This window comes from Lycorma delicatula, chromosome 2 (assembly GCF_047948215.1).
Source record: "Lycorma delicatula isolate Av1 chromosome 2, ASM4794821v1, whole genome shotgun sequence".
NCBI classification, from domain to species: domain Eukaryota; kingdom Metazoa; phylum Arthropoda; class Insecta; order Hemiptera; family Fulgoridae; genus Lycorma; species Lycorma delicatula.
The window spans coordinates 103,886,874-103,907,810 of NC_134456.1; the positions used below are offsets into that span (position 1 = coordinate 103,886,874).

General features: G+C 27.9%; 1 protein-coding gene across 3 annotated transcripts in view; it reads right to left on the minus strand.

Annotated features, from left to right (window-relative positions):
- Nucleotides 1–20,661, minus strand: part of LOC142319063 (agrin-like) — a 968,658-nt gene extending 947,997 nt beyond the window's left edge. For 2 of the 3 annotated variants that reach the window (XM_075355919.1, XM_075355917.1), the window contains exons 1-2: nucleotides 20,396–20,660; nucleotides 6,932–7,261 (exon numbers count right to left, since the gene is read on the minus strand). In XM_075355919.1, the coding sequence (XP_075212034.1) occupies nucleotides 6,932–7,261; nucleotides 20,396–20,645 (580 nt within the window). In that variant the 5' untranslated portion in view covers nucleotides 20,646–20,660. Of the gene's footprint in view, nucleotides 1–6,931; nucleotides 7,262–20,395 lie in introns of all 3 variants that reach the window. The other variant, XM_075355916.1, reaches the window with a different exon arrangement.
- Nucleotides 20,662–20,937: the final 276 nt, after the last annotated feature.

Here is a 20,937-nt window from a genome sequence, read left to right on the forward strand (position 1 = left end):
TTATTCACGTACACAAAATATGGCAGTATAGTATAACAAACATAATTCGTGAGCAATTTTCTCCGTTATGAAAATATTTCCTTATAGACGATTCATTGAAAAAATGTTCTTTCAAAGTGTTAAGCATTTTCGTTTATAACAAAAAGTAATGATGTTTAAAAGAAAACCGGAAATTTAAGCGTAATACTTAAATGATGTACAATATCCTTACAATACCGTTGTTTCCTTAATATTTTATTTAAATTAATAACCTTCATCTAACTTACAACTTAAATTTATGCGCCTAAACAGTATTTTATATATATAAATAAATTATACGTACTATCAGAGAATTTCTAAACTTAAATTTTGTAATAAGTCTACATTACTTGCAAGAAATTTTTGTAAAAACAAAAACATGTAGGTATCTCTACATTAAGTAATGAATTCGTACATGAAGTTACTACGTGCATTACGTTACATCGGCAAAGGTATTTCTGTTTTCTTATTTCTATACCTTCAAAACCAGTCTACGTAAGCAAAGTATTCTTATGGTAATTATTCTTATACAACAACAATTTTACTATAAAAGGGCAACATTAAATAGGCTGATCTTTCATTTTCTAATATTGAAGCCTAATTATAATAAAATAATAACCTAAAATCAGATAGTTTGTTAGCTTAGAATTCTTTTAATTCTCAACAAAATGTTCTCTAAAATTTACACTGAAATCTAATAAAACATTTGAAGAAACAAAAATAAATTAGAAATTTTGAGGTGGAAAAGATTTCACTAGAATCGTGGTACATCCAGTTAGTTACTAAGAATTTGTTTTCATTTAAAGATAGGAATAAAAATGAACAGCTTGAAAAATAAAATACCGCAACACAGACTGCTTTCTTTTGTTATTTGCAACATGTATAACTTATGTGGTTAATTAAAATATTTTACACACTTTTGATCAAATATTTAAAACCCATGGAATAATAATTTTTTTTTTATTAATGCTAAATATTTTTTCAAATTGTATTAGAAGAAATATATTCACTACTTAATTTTAAGATTACTTCTAGACTTAATTTTCCAAAGGAAATAGTTTTTAAATCTAAAAAAAGAATGTTTTGATATTTTATAATTAAAAATTAATTGTGTTCTTCAGGAAGGGGATAAAAGTAGACAAACATTTGAAAAATACACACGTAAAGAGTCTAGAATTATAGACGTCCTCCGCAATTGGCTTGAAAAAAGCAAAGTAAAAACAAGTGTTGCTGATAAATAACAAAATAGTTATTTATTTAAATATTATATTTGTTCAAAGAGTACGACTATTATTAAAAATAATCAATTATAAAAAATCACCCTGTGAGAATCAAGATAAAACAGTTCGTCTTGTATTCCGTAGAAAATTATGTATTTCCACATTTAACGATTCCACATGTGTTTCCACATAACGATTTTCTTTAAACACTATCATAAACATTTACCTGAAAAATATTTGAAGATATTGTAACAGGGTAATATATAGTTGAATTCAATATGAATCTGATGGTAGTTCTTTGTTTTGTTTTTTTAATAATTTTATTTATAGTCGCAACAACAATCATAGTCTTTAGCGAATTATCAGTGTAATATAACTTTACCGGTAATTGTGTAGCCTGAACAAACTCAGGCTGATCATTCCTGAAACTTGTGGTTAATTGAATCCCACTACCAAAGAAATAAATGTTATCTAGTTCTTTGATGGTTATAACATCTAGCCGAACCCGTGCGAGTCCGACACTCCCCCACTTGTGGGAGGTACGTAAATGGCATTTCTCCACAACAACGATAATAATTTTTAAAAAAACCCACCAAAGAACACCGGTATCCACGTTCTAGTATACAAATCCGAATAAAAGCAACTACTTTTATTAGGAATTGATCCGAGAAATCTCGACTTCGAAATCAGCTGATTTTCGACAACGAGTTTACCACTAGACCAACCTGTGGTGAAGATGCTTTTTTGCTTTTAGATTGGATGAGTTTTGTTAATTTCAGTACAATATTTAATTTAAATAATTTGCGAAACGAACTCTAAAAATGACAACTAATTAACTATCATATGCATACATTTTTAAATATTTTAAATCGTTTCATAAAACGTTATTTTATCCCATAACATATGTAATTTTATTGTTTTACTTCCTTGTACGAAGTAAAGGAAGTATCAAAATACTAGCAAAAATTTGGTTATTGGATTTCTACCGAAATATCCATTTTTACTATCCCTGAATCCATTTGACTAGTTTTGGCGTGACGTCTGTACGTACGAATGTATCTCGCATAACTCAAAAACGATTAGGAGTAGAATGTTGAAATTTTGAATTAGGACTTTTCTAACATCTAGTTGTGCATCTTCCCTTTTGATTACAATCAACTGAACCAAAAGTGTCCAAAAAAGACCAAAATAAAAAAAAAATTGGATCTTCTTTTTCTTAACTGCAGTAATAAGCCCTCATTGAGAGCTTTTCAACGATATATCATAACTTATTTTCATCGGTTCCAGGGTTACAGCCAAATAAAATTTTAATTTATGAAATATTTGGATCTTACAAGGAGAAGGTACATTAGTTTAAATCCGACATCATCTCGTTTTTTTAAGCGATTTTTAATTTAGATATGTCGATTTATAATTAATTATTAAACTTAGATTGTAAAAAAATCTTTACGATAAATAATAATTCAATAATAACATTAAAAAAAAAATTAATAAAATCAGAAGTTATTAATGAAATTTCGTTATGAATAAAATTTCATGTATTTCCATTTAAAAAAAAAAATGTATTATGTAATTAAATAGGCGTACAAGGAAGTCATGTGGTGTCCGCATCAGATTTTTTAATACTATTTTACAAATCAGTTAACAAAGTTTTATAAAAAATATCTGTGAAAGTCATAATAACTTCAAAATAAAATTACACTTTATGCAATTATATGGTAAATATCCGAAATATAAGCAAGAATAATATTTTACTAATAATCATGGACGTTAAATGATTATAAATTAAAAATAGGGTTACCAGAGTCGTTCAGAAAGTTCTTATTCTAACACAGAGAAGAGGTGTAGTAAGATAATTGACTATGGTACTAGCGAAGTTTTCTAAAAATTGGATAATATTGATTTTCCAAGGGTTAAAGTACTTTATTTTAAAAGTTTTAACCACGATGGACACAACAAAAGAGTTAGATTCTATTTTAAAGAATTCTTTCCCTTACTTTCTGTTGTAAAAAAAATCATCTGCTGAATATAAACTTTGACGTGCACGCACATTCAAGTCGATAAACGCTTTGGAAGTCAAAAATCTACCACGAAAGAAATCGTCCCAAAGATCCACAATTCGGTATTAAATGATGTCCGGCGAAAGTATATAGCTTGTTGACATCGTAAATATCTCGATAGACCGTCTTCACTACATTCGAACGAATTAATGGGAATGAAAATGTTTTCCGCTCGATGAGTGCTGCGTTTATTAATAGTCAACCAAAAACACATTCGACTGAACACTTTTCAAGGATTTTCAAACTTATTTAAACACTATTCAGCGGAGCTTTTTCGACGTTCTATAATATTTTACATGAAACATGGATTCACCATTACTCTCCAAAGAACAAACAGTAGGTAGAAGCAGGTGAAAGTGTGTCAAAGAAATCAAAAATTTCTATCTGCAGGAAATTCAGGGCTACGGTTTTTTTAGGATTCTTATTATGTAATGCTCATAAACTATTTGGAAAAAGGCAGGACCATCTCTGGGCTGCATTACGGTTCACAACTGACCCGATTGAAGGGTGCTATCGAAGATAAACGACAACATCTGCTCAAAGAGAATGTGTTCTTTGACCACGATAATGTAGGGTATGAGTTGTATATGTAGGGTACATATACAACTCGTGTTCTTGTTACAAAATTCTATGCTACCCTTCCTTACGCCCGGTACTCGCCAGATTTGACTCTCAGCGATTACTTTCTCTTCAAAAACCTGAAGAAATCGTTCATAGCATGAGGATTCAATTCAAATGTAAGTTCAAAGCTAAAACAATAGGGTGTTTAAGCAGTCGGACAATTATCCTGTAGGTTTTTAAAAGTTGAAAATATTATATCTAAATTAATGGAATTGCTAAGTGACTATGGTGAAAAATAATTCCTTAAAAATCTTATGTTTTTTTTTGTCAGAACGAGAATTTTCCGAACGACTCTTGCATATCAGATCAGCTGTTTCGTTTTTATATTGCCTTCTATTGATGAGGAGACCTTGGAAAAAAAATTAAAAATATATAACACATTAGGATAGACGTCGTAGTAAAGTAATTTCAACATATATGATTAGTAGATTATTAAATAACAATATTTATTCAAATACAGTGATAAAACTTTTAAGAATAAAGCGCCCATTTTTAAATATATTCTACTTGATAGTAAAAAAAAAAAAAACAACAAACAATTTGTACATGATTAATTAAAAACTGTATCAGCTTGAATGAATAGATGGGGACATGCACCTGCACTTAATGACTACGATTACGATATAACACTCTCTTAAATATTATATATCCTAAAAAACGGGTTGGAAACAGAGTTGGGTGTAATTATAAACAAAATTACGTATCTTAAGATAAGGGTGACACATGTCAATACAATTACATATTCATTTCAATTCAAGTTAATTAATTTTGTAAAACATTCTTACAAAATTAAAATTACATCTTCAAATTTTGTTGCTAGTAAAATATTTACTCTAAACATTCCTTTTTTGAAGTACTTTTAATAAAGGCCGAACTCAGTATTTTATTTTATTTTTTAAATATTTATTAATAATTAAAGCGACATCCTCGACGTCTATCTGTTTACTAGTTTATGTAATACTGATAAATTCGGAGTTGCCGATTTGGACTCCTATTCTAATCTTCACTTTTGATTTCCTATTGCGTAACAAAACTAATCATTATGTTCCTAAATGTCTATCAAAAGCTTTGATTTACTGAACTAAAGAAAATCCGTTCAAAAAGATGAATTAAATTAATTTTTCAAGACTGTAAAATTCATTCAATGCATTTAAAATATATGAAAACTAAATGTATGATATATTAAAAACTTTATCCATTTTAATATATATTTATCCTTATAAATAAAATTTGCAAACATGAGTTATTAGTATTTAATACTCACACTAAATAAAAAATGTAAATTTATTTAAATCCAAAAATACCTGGCTCACAACAAGTCCTAACAATTTAGTAAGGATCATTTCAAAATACATCCCAGTTGTAAAGCGTACATAAGTGATAATCCAACCCAATCGTAAACGTACAAAAGTGATATTACAACTCAGTCGTAAAGTATACTCACTTTCATCATTCAAATTACGTCGCACGAAACTACACTAACCCCTAGAAAACTAACACATAGGGCAAAATATTGAGTTTTAAAGCAAGCTGAAGGTTTGCTTTAAAGCAAATAAGGTTTAAACTTGGGGTATTAAGTTTATTATATACGTAATATGATTTAAATAATTGTTAATTATTTACGAAAACAAACACGTATAATATTCAATCGTTTTAATTAAATTAATTGTAGTAATTTCGAAATATTTTAATAATCTCTCCTATTTAGAATTTAACTGCATGTTATGTTTCAAAGATTAAAATAACTAATTAGAGTAATGTTAAATTATATTAGCAAACCGTTCAGTTGAGACCATTGGAGATAAATTATTTTATCAAATATTTGTTTAGCTTGTGAGGCTGGCTAATTTAACTTTGTATTATTAAACATTACATACGCGCGCGCGCGCACACTGATAAATACATAATAGTAACGAAAAACTCAGTTATATCCACAAACAGATAGGGTAAGTTATATAATCAAACTTTAAACATTCTTGCTGAATCTCACAATGAATTACGAGAGAAATAGAGTTCTAGAATACTTAGGTTATCGTACTTTAATAAAAAAAATTTATTTAATTTATATTTCGACTTGTATCCCGCATCATAGCTTTACCCGCTCTATGTCATTCCCTTTAATTTTATAATCACACTAATTTGTTTTTACGTATCTTACGATAATAATAGAAATTAATCTTTTGTAGGCAATGATATTAGATTTAGTAAATCACGTAGTAGCTGTCTGAAGAAGTAGATATTGACGTAGAAGATGATCGACGACAACATTAAATTACTAAAAGAAGTCCTGGGTTATTTATTTCTTTATTGATACAAGGGGTGGTAGAATGGAAATTCGGTTTGGCCACGGAAATTCTTCAGAGGAAAGAAATAGAGTTTCGTGACTGGAGCAGGGAACAGCAAATATAAAAAAAAGGAAGAGAAAGAGCGAGAGCCGTCTACTAGGGGAGATCTGGGAACGGCATAGCCGGACTTTGTTTCCCTCTCTGGTGGTTTGAGGCAGGCAAGAGGCAAGACCGGGTCCCAGTTACTGTGGTGAAGCCCAGGAACGGCATAGCCGGGCCCGGTTACCCCGCCAAGGTGATTTGACGAATGACGAATAAAAGATCCGTCTCCCTGGGTTGAGTATAGCTTGAATGCCAATCCGATTCATGGGAACAGAAAAAAAAAATTATTTATTTATAATTGATATTGTAGTGATATTGGTTAGATTTGAACTGTGTGATACATATTCCGGGGTCTTCCCAGTTTCGTAATGATTGGATCAGTAGTAGTTTTCGCGAATATCGGGAACAAATGAAAAATATCATTTTTTTGTGGTATAGTGAGACATAAAAGTTGTAATCTACTTCATCAACATAACCTCCTTTATAAAATAACATCATTTATTGGAAGAGTGCATTTTTAGAAGTTGAAAAAATTCGTATAAAAACAAAAAAATTAAGTACATGCAAATAAAGATCATCATGCTTTCAAAACTACATAGATCATTAGCAAAATTTGTTAACTCACAATTGAAATATAGCAGAATTCCTGAAATTGAAAGGAAGAGCACCAACAGAAGTACTAAAACCAGAAGTAAAACTGCAGGTTTACACCACGCTGGACCGGTATCTTTGGAGCACCAACACCACTGGCAAGGTTCTTCATCGTCGGCCCCGTTGGGTCCAGCTGAAGCAGCTGCAGCAGCGGTCACTAAACTGTTCGTAGTAGTCCCATCTTTTTGACTTTTTACGACGACAACACGATGTTCCGGATAAAAACCACCATCTTCGCCACTTGTATCGCCATATACGCCGTAGGAAGCTATCATGCTATTATTTGTTGTATTATTGCATCCCACTGTACAAGTTCATCTTCATTCAGTTACTTTATTTGAATAAATTTTCTTAACTTATTATAATTATGATTAAGAGTTATTTCAATTAACTTATTAATTAACTAATTAATAAGTTAATTAATATTCTACCTTTGAATTTACAAAGGTAATGTTGCTGTTTCTTAAGTGTAACATTACCTTTGTAAAATCATACAAGCACGAACACAACACACAATATCAAAACAATAATGATGGAAATTCAGCGTTTTCAATTTATTTTATCCCATCAGCTTCTAATTTAAATCTCAGAAGTAATTTAATTTGACATACAAAAAAAAGAGAAAATTCTCCTTGTTTCGGAAATTTAATTAAAAATATAATCCTGAGATTTCTTCATTAATACTTTACAGTTATAATAAAAAAATAATAGTAATAATAATATTAATAATAATAAAAAGCGAATGGTTTATGCTTAACAACTGGCTTAAATCGATCATCAAATTTTAACACCCATTCAACCAAATGATAATTTGAAAAACTTTACAAAAAAACTTTTTTTTTCAAATTTGTTTAAAACGTTTATCGAGTATTTGAGGTAATTTATAATGTCAAAATTTTTTATGTACGTACTGGAGCCAATATTTAGTTATTGATCATAAATTCGAACATTTACGTTAGATTTAGAAATGAACAATAACAAAATTCAGGAAACAAATCTGCATCTATGGTGAGCCATTGCATCCCGATGACCTATGCAGAGATCCACCTGTACGTGTCAATTGTCATGGACACCGCTCTGCGAGATCTCGAAAATGTTCTACTTACAAGGAAGAAGTAGCTATTCAGGTAGTTAAGACGATACAAAAGATTAGCTACTTGAGAGCTACGAAGATTGTGATCGGTAGGACATCAAAGGTTGCGTCATTAGCGCAAATTGCTGCAGTTTCTGTAGCTTTAAAGGGCATAATATCGGAAATAGCACAGGTTCTCACAAATATGATCAAACAAATCATTAATCAAAAAATGAAGAAACGACCATCTAGAGCAAATAGTCCAAAGCCGACGCAGAAGAAAGCAAAAGTTTCCGAAGAGAAGAACTTCATAAAGCCAAACTTTGAGCCTGTAACTAGTACACTAGTTAAGCCAAAAGCAGCAGTAACTGAGAAAAAGACTAAGCCAACTACATCTAAAGTAAAAGCGCAGATAGAAAAAATCCCCATCGAGGGATCCGTGAACCAGAAGTGAAGATATTGGAAAAGGAAGATTTTAAACAACTAGTAATGGAGCCTCCGAAAGCAAAGAAGCCTTTAGTTGAAAGGGCGAGAATTTTGGCGTCCCTACATGTTCTAGTTGTGAAAGCATCCAGTCTCTTCTGTAATGTACTTCTGACTGCGCTAGCGGTGCCGGTGTAATCTATGCCAGCAGAGGAGATTCCCAACGATTTACGGCGGATGAGCTGAAGACTCCATCTCCGCGGCCTCAGATACCTTGGAATTCGACATCGAGGCCTTTAGGAAGATGGAAAAAAGAAGCAAAAAAGTATGGCCTAAAGGTAAACCAAGGCGATTGAAATGAAGTAGAGATTGATCGTACGTTTTCATGAAGAATTTTATAATAAAAGTTGTATTTTTTTTTCATTTTTGATTACAATTATAGTTTTGATACGTGTTTTTAATGTATCATTATAAGTGATGTTAATTGACAAGGGCCCTTTACACCCTTGTCATCTTGTTGTTTAAAAGTCTTTTCAATATTGTTTTAATTTTTATCAGAGTGAAGTGTTGTTTGACAGTTTTGATAAATATTCATAGAAAGGTTTTTAAAACAACAAGGGCCTATACATCCTTGTTATATTATGTTTTCTTGGTTTCAATAACCATTGACAAATCTATCCTCTTTTTGACAAGACTATTTCTTGACTATGTCGCTTATGTTCTTTTCAGGGGAGGAACCATTGCAGTCAATGTAAAAATAAGTTTGAATTATATTTGTTACAAGAAAAAAAATTAAAAAAAAAACAAGTTTAGCAATGAAATTGTTCGAAACACTACAAGTTGGCTCAAATTTTAACATAAGATTTTATCCATATATCTTAGAAATAAGTAAAAGTTTAATAATTAGTTAATATTCTTCGAAAAATCAAGAAATTTAAAAGATATCAGCTGTATCTTAAATGTGAAAAAATATAATTGCATAAATAAAATTATTACATAAAATGTAGATTTATTTTCTGAAATGATGAACAGAATTTCTTGTGAGTTAAATTACAAGGTTGGTAAGCAACTATAAATCTACAGATAATCTGGCAAACGACTTTTGTATCCTTTTTAAATAAAACTATGTGTCTTAGTTAAAAAAAAAGAGTATAAAAAAGATTATAGACGAAATGCACGTAAAGATTTCTGTATCCGTTAAAATCTTGTTTTAAAAGTTTCTTATGAATTTTTTCATCACTAACTTTTTTATGGGATTAACTTAAAAGATTAATATGGTTTCTCTTCTACTTTAAGTAACAAAATTATCGACCAGATTTAACTTCACTGAAACCAGAGTAGATCCTTAAAACCCAATACGAGAGGGTAGTTTAACTTTATTTCTTTTAAAACCAAAATTTATGAAGTTAGATAAAGAATTTATCTGATTTGGGCTTATAATAAATAAAATAAAATCTAACAGTATAGTATACCAATTGTGAAAATAATTACTGGCTTTTCGCTATAACATAAATTTAATTTGAAAATTAGAAAATGGTTAATATATGTAATCAATGTGATTTGATTAAGTGGTGTTCAATTAATAAAATTTTGCTACATTTTCAATACTTATTATAAAACATATTCTTGCGGTCTATGAAGAAACGATATTAACCATAAAAAATGTCTTCATTCGAGATAGTATAGCTAATTATTAATTCTTTATCAGAGGTAGTATCATTTACGTTGTCCTAATGTAAACAAAAATTATGTAGTTTTTACAATATTAATTTCAGATCATAATATTGAGTGTTTTAGCAAAATTCCAAAACTATCAGTATTCAATTTTACATAACATAATTTTTTCTTACTTATGCAAGAAAATTTTGGTAAGACTAATTATAATTATTTATTTTTCTTTATATTATCTAACCCAAAAGCATTATTAATAAATAACACAACAGTAATGAAAAATTATCATTTTTCTATATAATGTTTCTTAGCAAACTATCAAGATTATTTTTGAAATAGTATTTTGCCAAAATTATGTTGCAAAATATTCACCACTGTGATGTTTTTAAAGAAATTACATCTTTATTTTAAACAAAAAAAAAAACTGATATTCCTTCTGGTAGAAATCATCAAACAAAACTTTTCGCCTCAAAAATACTTAATATTTAATTGAAAACTCAAAATAATTCTTATAAATTATTTGCTAAAATCTGAAAAATATTATATATTGAAATATTTTTGAATACACGTAAATTTTATTTTATTTTTTTAAAAATTATATTTAATTTTCCGTATCTTATTAAATAGATTTAAGTATTTAACTACCCAACATAAATATTTCTCTTCTGGTTAACAAATAAACTTGATATTTATATCATAAAATACTACTCTGGCTGACAACAAATAAAGAAATGGCTACTTGGATTAAGTTGTACGTTAAACTTCTTTCACGTTGTATATTTTAAGAATATATTTTAAAAGAATGAAAAATAAAAAAAATAGAAGGAATAAAAAAAAATAATGAAATGAAAAAATTAATACAATGAATTATAAAAGTAGAAATGTAAATACGATAAACTTAGTTTAAAATATTTATATTGAGTTGCTTTTTACAGTACGAAAATTTAATCGTTTACTAAAAATTTAATTATCTCGGGAATAATAAAGTATGAATGATTTATAATTTTGTATGTGTGGGTAAAAATATTGATTAACCATGTGCATACGTACGTACGTATTATAGTATGTCTATTGCATTGCTTTTTGTCTTATATCTCAGGAATGACGAAACCGATTTTCTTCAAATTTGGCTCAAATATTTCATTATATAAGACACTGATCATATCAATTTTTTTTCAAAATTCGTTAAAAGGAGGGGAATGTTGCAAAAAATTAAAATTATGATTTTCTTCAGAGGTATATTAAAGAAAGTTTTATTAAAAAAAATTGGCTACCTACAATGCATATATAAATAATCCAAACAATGTTTTCAAAGAATCAACCACCCCCACCACTTAAAACTTAAATATATGTTTTTTTCCTATTTTATTCTATCTCCCTTTAGTTTAAATATTTTTTGACAGTTTATATTTCATTTAATATATAAAACTATCAAGAAATGTCTAATTTTTTTAAAAATTATACTTCTTCATATGTTTAACAAACAATATATATTTTATAATTATATGATTTTTATTATATTTTGTAGTATAATGTAATAAAAATATTAATCTTTATAAATTTGTATTTTCTTATTGGTCGCAAATTTAAATAAGGATGAAAGTTTTAACCTCTTGACTTCATGAGATCGATAATTTTCTTAAAGGTTAGCAGTAAGCATATAAAGAATTAAAAGTATTTTATTTAATAATTTCATTTCATTTTACAACAGAACAAAAAAATTATTTAAAAAAGTTAAATTTGAAAAATAATATAAAAAAATGACTTATGTGCTTGTGTATTTTATTTCTGTTATAAGTTTAAATTTTAAATTTTATTTTTAACATTATAATGTCATATTAAGAACATTAAATAATTTGGTTATCAAAAAAGGTTTCTAACTGCGTTAGTACATTTTTATTATTGTTTCATAAAAGATCAAATTATTTTATAATAAATATAAAAAGAAGACCCTTAATATCTGAACCGAAAAATTTAGAGAATTGGAAAAATTTGAATGAAAGAGCTTAGGATTTTTGAAATTGACTAGCGTAACCGGGAATTTCATGCAATTAAAAACCTATACCTCATTTTTGACATTTTCACCAGACTTTTCCTATTAACATAGCAATTTTATCATTCACTGGGAAACTGATTAAAAAGAGTTTGTATTAGATAATAGCGTAGAGAAATCACGTTTATTATTCTTTTCTGACTGTAATTCAGATATCGATTTTCTAATGACGAAAAGATTAAAGCTTATTATAATAATTTTCTAAAATACAGTTAAAATTTCGTAAATAGTAATAAAATTCATTCATGCATAATGATGTACTACTATTAAAACACTTTTCGTTTACCTGGAATAATTTTATGAATATTTTTTGTTATAAGTAGACAATCTACATTTTGACTTAAATCAAAAAATCACTTTCGGAACGCCTGAAGGCGAAGGTAGAGTTTACGGCGCTAAGTAGGAGAGAAAAAAGAGTTAAGAAAAGCTTCAATTTTTTTTAAATACAATGGTTGCATTTGAAAAAAGCTTCACATATTTAACATACGACAAGCCCCACCTTCTTACAATTCCAGCAACATTTTGGTCATCCCTTGCCGTAAAGATTGGTCATCAAAAATTGTTTCAGACAAAAGTTTTAGGTAATGTTTAGCGGACTAACGACCACTTTAAACCAATCGGTTTAAACATAATAGACACAGTATCTAATCAGATACTGTGTCTATTAAGGGAGGTACGATTTTTTTTTTTCAAAACCCCATTTTTTCCACCCTCTGGGCCAGTTGTTGGTGATATCAAAAACTTCTACTTAAATAACTTTTAGGATCTTATCCACGGAATAGTAGTGGAAAGAATAACTTAAAAGAATTCGATATTTCACTTAATAAGAAAGTTATAGCAATATTTTGTTTTCTCGAAAAAGCCCCCTTTTCCGCCCCCATGGTCCGATTTTGTCCATTAACAAATTCGACCGAGATTTTGCGTCGATTTTTTTTTTTTAGGGAATAATTTGAAAGTGATAGGCGCAAAATTACGGCAGTTATCGTGTCCACAAGAAAGTGAAATATTTGAACTGAAGGTGGTTTTGGGGTCTGGGGATTTAAAACGAGAAGATATGTCGAAATTTTCCGGAAGTCGAGTCACAGTGCCCATTAAAATACCTAGCTTTCTTATGAAATCTACCTAAATATTCATGAATTAAATATAAGTGTAAAAAAAAATAATAATAATAAAATAATGATTTCATGTTAAAACAAAAAAAAAAAAACTATAAATATTGAAAAGCAGCTCTTGGTTTTAAGTAAAATTCATGAACTTAAACTGTGCCCAGGAGTGTTGTTTTAAATAAAAAAGACATCTGATATGATATAAAAAGTTAGAACATTAAAACGGACTTAATTTTTTCAACAGTTACGCAATGCAAAAATTAAACTAAAGAAACTGTAGTATGTTTTATGTACTCTATGGAGATGAAGCAGCAACTTTTTTTTCTAACAGTTTTAATAATAAAAACGAATAATGTTTTGTTTGAAATACTTTAAACGCATTTTTTAAAACTTACATAGCATTATGACCCCGCTTAAAATTATATATTGTTCGAACAAAACAAAGAAGTAATTAATACATACTATAAGAAATTTTAATTGCTTAATTACCTAACGTATATTGAAAACGGAAATTTTGTAACGCATTGTTAAGTGGGAAAATTTTAATTAAAGTAGTCATAGTTTGTTGAAAAATTGATAGGAACACTAATTGTTAAACAGCTCAGAGATATTTATATATTTAACGAAGATTTGATTAAAACTAAAAGTATTTTACTCAACTGAATTATAATAACAAAGTTATGTGATAAAATTATTTCGTAAATTTATCTTATACAAACTTATGTCTTATTTAATACTCCCATAAAATGTTCTTCCATTCTCCAGAGGAGATTCAAATAATGATACCATCAAAAACTTTCAAACTGAAATATAGTTCCGTAAATAATATGTAACCTTTAAATATGTAAAGAAAAATAAATGTTCAACTTCATATTTCTTTATCTAACCACTTGTAATTCACTGCATAAATTTTGAAATATAGTCCCATTGGAAAGCAGCTTTTTGAACATGATTTATTTTACAAAAACAGTAGTAAACATATTTTCTAATCCTCCTTTTAGGATATAATACTAAAAGAATACAAAATCATATATTCTGGTAACTTTATCAGATATAATGGGTATATAATTAACATTTTAATAAAATGATTAATATTGCAGGTACAATACAGGTCTGTTGTACTGGGTTCATAATATATATGTAACTTATTTTCACAACAAAGATTTAATCCATAAGTAGATTGATTTTTTTAATTGAAAGATACAACTTGATTATGAATTATGAAAAGATTATGAATTCTACAATCAAGTGGTTTAAAAAATTTAATCCAGCCTACACAAAATAATCGTTCCTGTTTTGAAATAAAAAAGGTAAAATATCTCTGAATTTTTCATGTTCAGGTAGCCGTAACGTTTTTCTTTTTCTTCCATATTAAATATTATTATTATTACTATTTTAGATTTAATGAGATGAAAATAACCAAAATGTAAAATATCTGAATAGAGTTCATATAATAGCAATAATTAAAAATGACTGATTGGAAGTAAAAGATTTTATTTTACTTTTAGTAATGAAAATGTTACACTATAAACACTGGTCACCGAATAAAAAAAAAAACATTAACTGGAAAATAATTGTAGTATTACATTATTTATTCTGTCTGATTATCAGAAATTTGATTGAAAGTAATCAAACAAAAAATGAGATATCGGTTTTTTTTAATTTTTCGAAGTGTCATTACCGAGGCATTCTAAAAATAAAAAAAAAATGGGGGTAATATTCGCACAAACGTATATATGTGTGTTGGCGTTTTTAAAACTTAATACTAACTTTCGACTGGAAAACCGATTTGATGAAATTTTATACAGAGACTCTTGGATATAGGGCAATTTCTTGGAAAAAGGTTGGAGTCAATATCTTCAGGGGGTGAGGTAGATAGGTTTTTGGGGTCAATTTTCACAAAATTTCTCAAAGAACATAACCCCACTTTATATTAAGTTACGTATTTGTGTACATGTTTACTTTACCATTAAAATAATAACTGCTCCTACACTCCCCCTTACCAAAGAATAAAAAAAAAATTATCTAAATAGTAGTAGTGCAAACGACTCCAAAAAAAAATAGTTTGGAGGCCATTAAAAAGGGTAGGGAAGCCAAATGAAGTTTAAAAATATATTTTTTGGAAATTTTGAGAAACTTTTTTGGGGTAATTAAACTTTTAGTAAAAATAATATTACAATTAAATTTTGTTATTATTATTATTATTGGAGGCATGAGAATTCCGCTCAGTGTTGCAATGTTACAAGAATCTTTTTCAATTATATTCGTTGAGACGAGTAAAGACCAGATTCACTGGATTTTAATTGAAATTTAACAAGAAGGAAAGTGAGATATGAATGATACACGAGATATAATTTTTATAAAATTATTTAGATTATTATTTATACAAAAGCATTTTTTGTTCTGTCTTTTAGTTTTAGAATATTTATTATTTCCTTTTTTATCAATTATGATATTTATAATATATTTTTTTAATATTTTTTAGTGTTGGTGTTAGTTATTATATGATGTGTTACGTTGATAGTATTTTTAATTCATAATTCGTTATACACAATCTAATTGTGTATAAATTTTAAATAAATTATTATAAAGAACGGCTTTATACAAATTGGATCCAAATAATTGTATTTAAAATTTTATTTATTATTTTTAAATAGTATAAATGATAAAGTCGGTAGCGATTACGTTGAGGTTAACTTATTTTTTTATAATTTTCTAGATCTTAGCCGGTAGACGAACACGGGATTATTTGAACAATACACCATGATAGTGTAATATAAAAACACACTACTTCCTTATTTTAATTAAGAAAATTAAATAATTAAGGCATTATTTCCTTATATAGTAATTTCACATCCCTTGTTTTATTAATAATAATATTATTTATACTATCTTTTCATATTATTTATACTCGCTAGCAGGTAAAACACGTTTTTTTTAACAGTACATACCTACTACCTAAAATTTTTTTTTGTTGTTTATCCACAGAGAAAATATTATTTTATTATTTGTTATTTCAGTTTGTATATATTAGAAAATAACAATTAAGTATTATTTTTAATACATATGTCATAAACAAATGTAATTATCTTGCGTTAAATAAATATTATTTAACGTTAATTCTGAAAATTTCTTCTCTTATACTCGTACAATATTATTACTGAATAAGAAATTTAGGAAAATAATTAAAAATTTCCATCAGTATTAAAGATTCCTGATTAAATTACTAAAATATCAGCTGGATTTTAACTGTAATATTAACTCGTTTAGATGTACTAATTTTAAGACAAAATATAAATGAACGAATAAAAAAAATTGAATTAAATAAAGTATTTTTGGAACAACTTTGATAACGCCAGTCAGGATATTTCATACCAAAAATATATAACTCAAAAAAAATTAATAAATAATTAAAGTAGTATATTAAAGTATAACAAATAAATAAAGTATAGTACTATTATTGGGTGTCAGCTAGTAGGTAATAAACAAATATAATTTTTTTTTGCTATTATTATTATTATTTTCATTATTATTATATAGTTTAAACATAATTGTGTAGAGGTTATACAAACAAGTTTATTTTTTAGAAACTAATATAACACGGAACTGATTAATATTTATGTTAGTCATAAAATATGGGACCGTTACACTTAGCAGTAAACAGAGATTAATATAAAATGATTATTAATAGTTATTCAAGAATTTTACAATTAAAAACAAATAGAAAGACAACCAACTTTGTAAGAATAGATGAACGGAACTTTACGTACGAGGGTCTTTCAATAAATAAAGTCGCATATGACGAGAAAAATTATTATTCATTCAGTAACAATAAAATGAACACCAATTTTCAACATAATTCCCAACTATAGATATTCGTTCTATTTTTCTGTGAGCTTTCTTATTCCATTAGTAAACAATTGTTCACATTGGTCTTTCAACAATTCTTCTACCCCGTTCTTGACCTATTCATTGTTAAAACGCTCGGTGCCGTGTAAAAAACCTGAGAGAATCAAACAAACAAAAAATCTGATGGTGATCGGAACTGCAAGGGATACTTGGCAATATCTCCAGACCCACTTTTTGAATTGCTTCCCTTGTCTTTTGAGCAGTATTGAAAGCGGGGTTTATCATGTAGAAGAATATTGAGAATATTTTGAGAATATAAATTTGAGAATATTTATAATATAAAGGTTGTAAAACCTTTTGATAAATAATCGGGACGTTTCCTTCTTACGGCTGGTTTCACTTTATTTTCTGTCATATCATAATAATACTCCTTGTTCATAGTAAGTCATTTTTTAAATAATCGGAATCAATTAGGCCTTTTATCATCCCAAATCAACTTTTTTACCTTCTGAAGCATATGTTCTAAATTTTCCCTGGTGAACGAACTTAATTTTTTCTATTCTGTACTCTGACGTTTACCATCCGGCTCAAAATTAATAATTTAAATTTCATAACCAGTTATTCTACTATCTAAAAATTGTATTATCTTCCACTAAACAAAGATATTTTTGAGTCATATAAGTGAATTCGGAAATCTTTGTGATTTTGTGTCGATTGTAAACTTAACCGGTTTAATTTTAATAGACTAATTAGCTTATCGTGGAAATGGAATTCATAATAGGGTCGATAATACATACTTCAGAAATTTTCCAAATCTTGAAGCGTTTCTCCTTGGAATAAGATGATTAATTCAATTTTGCAGTCGAAATTTCTACCCAACCCATCTTCTAATACGAAAAAAATTGGTGACGCTCGCTCAGCCCGACTTAAGTGTTGATCCACTTATAAAGATTTGTAGGGTTAATACACTTTTTACCATTCTGATGTATCATCTGTGAGTGAATTTTGCCTGTTTCATTTCTTTAGAAAATAAAGATCATACCACGTAACTCTGTTCTTCCATGGCACACGTTTCAAGTGGAACCAGAATTTTGAAATAAAATGTTATAATAATGGAGATTCTTTTAGAACAGCTGATATTTTCTACGTCAGGATGCCAACTTAGTCATGAGATATCCTCAGTATTTTTATTAAATAGTTTTTCCGCTGTTGCCATTTATCTCTTTAATTATTAATTGACCCTCTTAATTCAAAGATAAACATGCAGGCGTACTTTTAACTTTTAAAATAACTTTTAAATAATAAGGTTATTTAATCTGGTAATTTTACGAATTATTCAGAGAATGTCTGATATTTACAAAACTATGAAAAGAAGTATTTATAATGCCGTATTATTTATTTTAATGCCAGCTTTAGCTTATAACGAAAAATTGAATATTAAAGATAAATACTTCTGCAACGTGATGTCTGAGAGCAACTAAAAGAAAAGTACTACATAATAGTCGTAAAACCATCCGAATTAGTTAATTTTTGAAAAAAAAAGTAAAAAATCTGTTGGGAGTATTTTGTACAATCAATTTAATGACATAACCGCCGTGGTTGTAAGCGGCCTGACTTAAGATAAAAACCATTCCCGAAAATGACGTAGCGTACATTGGCAAGTTCCAATACCAAGATTATAAGAAAAATTGAAATTAAAATTGTTGTTTTGTCTACTTGATTGGATTAATGTAAATAATCATGAGAAGAACATCAAAGTAGAAATATTATTCATGCTTACAATTGAAAACGTTTTCACTCTGTTCATCATTTGTTAAAGAACAAAGAAAATTTCATTCAATGATCACAAAACTTATTCAAACCTCTAGTAAATAAAATGGAAATCATTTAAACAGTAGAAAACAATAACTTAAATATCAAATTATTATAAAATATAATTAGCCTAAGTTTTTACGTATTAATTTAAATAGTAAACTTTGTTATAACGATACCTCAATAAAAACTAAAGCTATTTTTGAATATGAAAATTAGGAGAAAGAATTATGTAAACATATAAAATAACTAGATAACGCAAGTAATCATATATCGCGAGCGAAGCCGCGTTATATGATTACTTGCGTTTCCCGTCGCGGTCAATCGGTCAATTTTTTTTTAATTTTATGTATTTTGATCAAGTAACAGTAGCCAGCTAGTCGCATCGCACAGAGAATAACAGTGGCAGTGGCTATGTTGATTGAGCCTCCACGTCGTACACCGATGCACCCGTCAAAAAATCGAAACTACAAAAAAAAAAACTGAAAATGGGTTTTAAATATTTATCTGAAGAGTATTTGCAAGCTCGTGAATATCTCGTTTAGTATATCTTGAAATGAGAAAAATTTGCAATCATTGTTCGACAATTTTTATCTAACTTTACCCCTTTCAAGGTCAAATTTCAAACAATCTATACTGTTTTTTAGATATTTACATGAAAATTACACACACCAAAAATATACCTGATATCATAATTTTTTGCCGAGCAATTAAAAAAAAATAAAATAAAATAAGCAGTTTAAAAAAAATTCAGAATCTATTCTACCCTTTAAATTTGGAATTTCAAAACCTCTAGAAATTCCTTTTTAGATGTTCACATAAAAATTATACACCCCAAAAATGAAGTTGATATTTTCATTTGTTCGAGAAATTAAAAAAATATGTTAAATTTCATGGTTACTCCGTTTTAACTCTTAAACTCGGAATTTACTAAAATCCTATCTTACTGTGAACTTACACCCTAAAGTTCATCAATATCAATTTATTTTCAGTAGTTTTTTTATAATTTTTATCACTTTTTCTTATCAATTTAATCTTCAGTAGTTTTTGCTGGGCATTGATGAATCAGTCAGTTAGTCAGTCACCCAGTCACGATAAGTTGCTTTGTAGGTACAAGTACAGCATAACTATATTATTTACACTATAATAAAAAATAATAAAATAATATAATGTAAAAATAAAAATAAACATGAGTAAAGTGATAAACCATGCTAAAAATAAAAACATAATTATGATAAAATTTTAAAACAAAATAATAAGAAAGCCAATAAAACAATACCAATAAAAACCAAAATAAAATTTATATTGACAACGAAGAGTGACAGCCAAAGTCTACCTTAACATTTATAAATTAACACTATTTTTTTTTTTTTTTTTGTAATTCATTGAAATGCTAGAAAATTAATTAGGCATTTAGAATAAATTAATTAAATGTAACTGTAGAAGATGAACCTGGTAAAGTGCGAGTACAATATTTAATTTGTCCATTCCGGTCGGTGTAATCAATGTTATCAGTTCTTTCATTAAAACAGCTGCAACATGCGTCGTCCGACCCGACGTTCGTGTGATGTGAATTTTTTGCAGGACATTCCCATTGTTCTTTATTATAATATTCTCTTGGGCTTGTCTTGTACGGATTTCTATCGGGCGGGCTTGTGTATGAGAACGGAAGGTTGTTTGAATTGTTCGTGTACAAAGTCATTTTATTAACTAGCTAGCTATTTACACAAATATTATTCAGCATTTTTACACTAATAAACATAAATAAACACAAATTTTAACAAAAATAAATAATTTTTTTACGATTTAAATGATTTATAAATTTTATCTAATTAATTTTAAAAAACTTATTAATGATGTTAGTAAATTTAATAAGATTGTGTTTGCAGTACGATAAAAACATAAGTATAACATGTTAGTTTTAATAGTTTGTAAATGTAAACGCCTATTATGCAAATCCAAGAATAAAAGTTAAAAGAAGCATAATACCAACA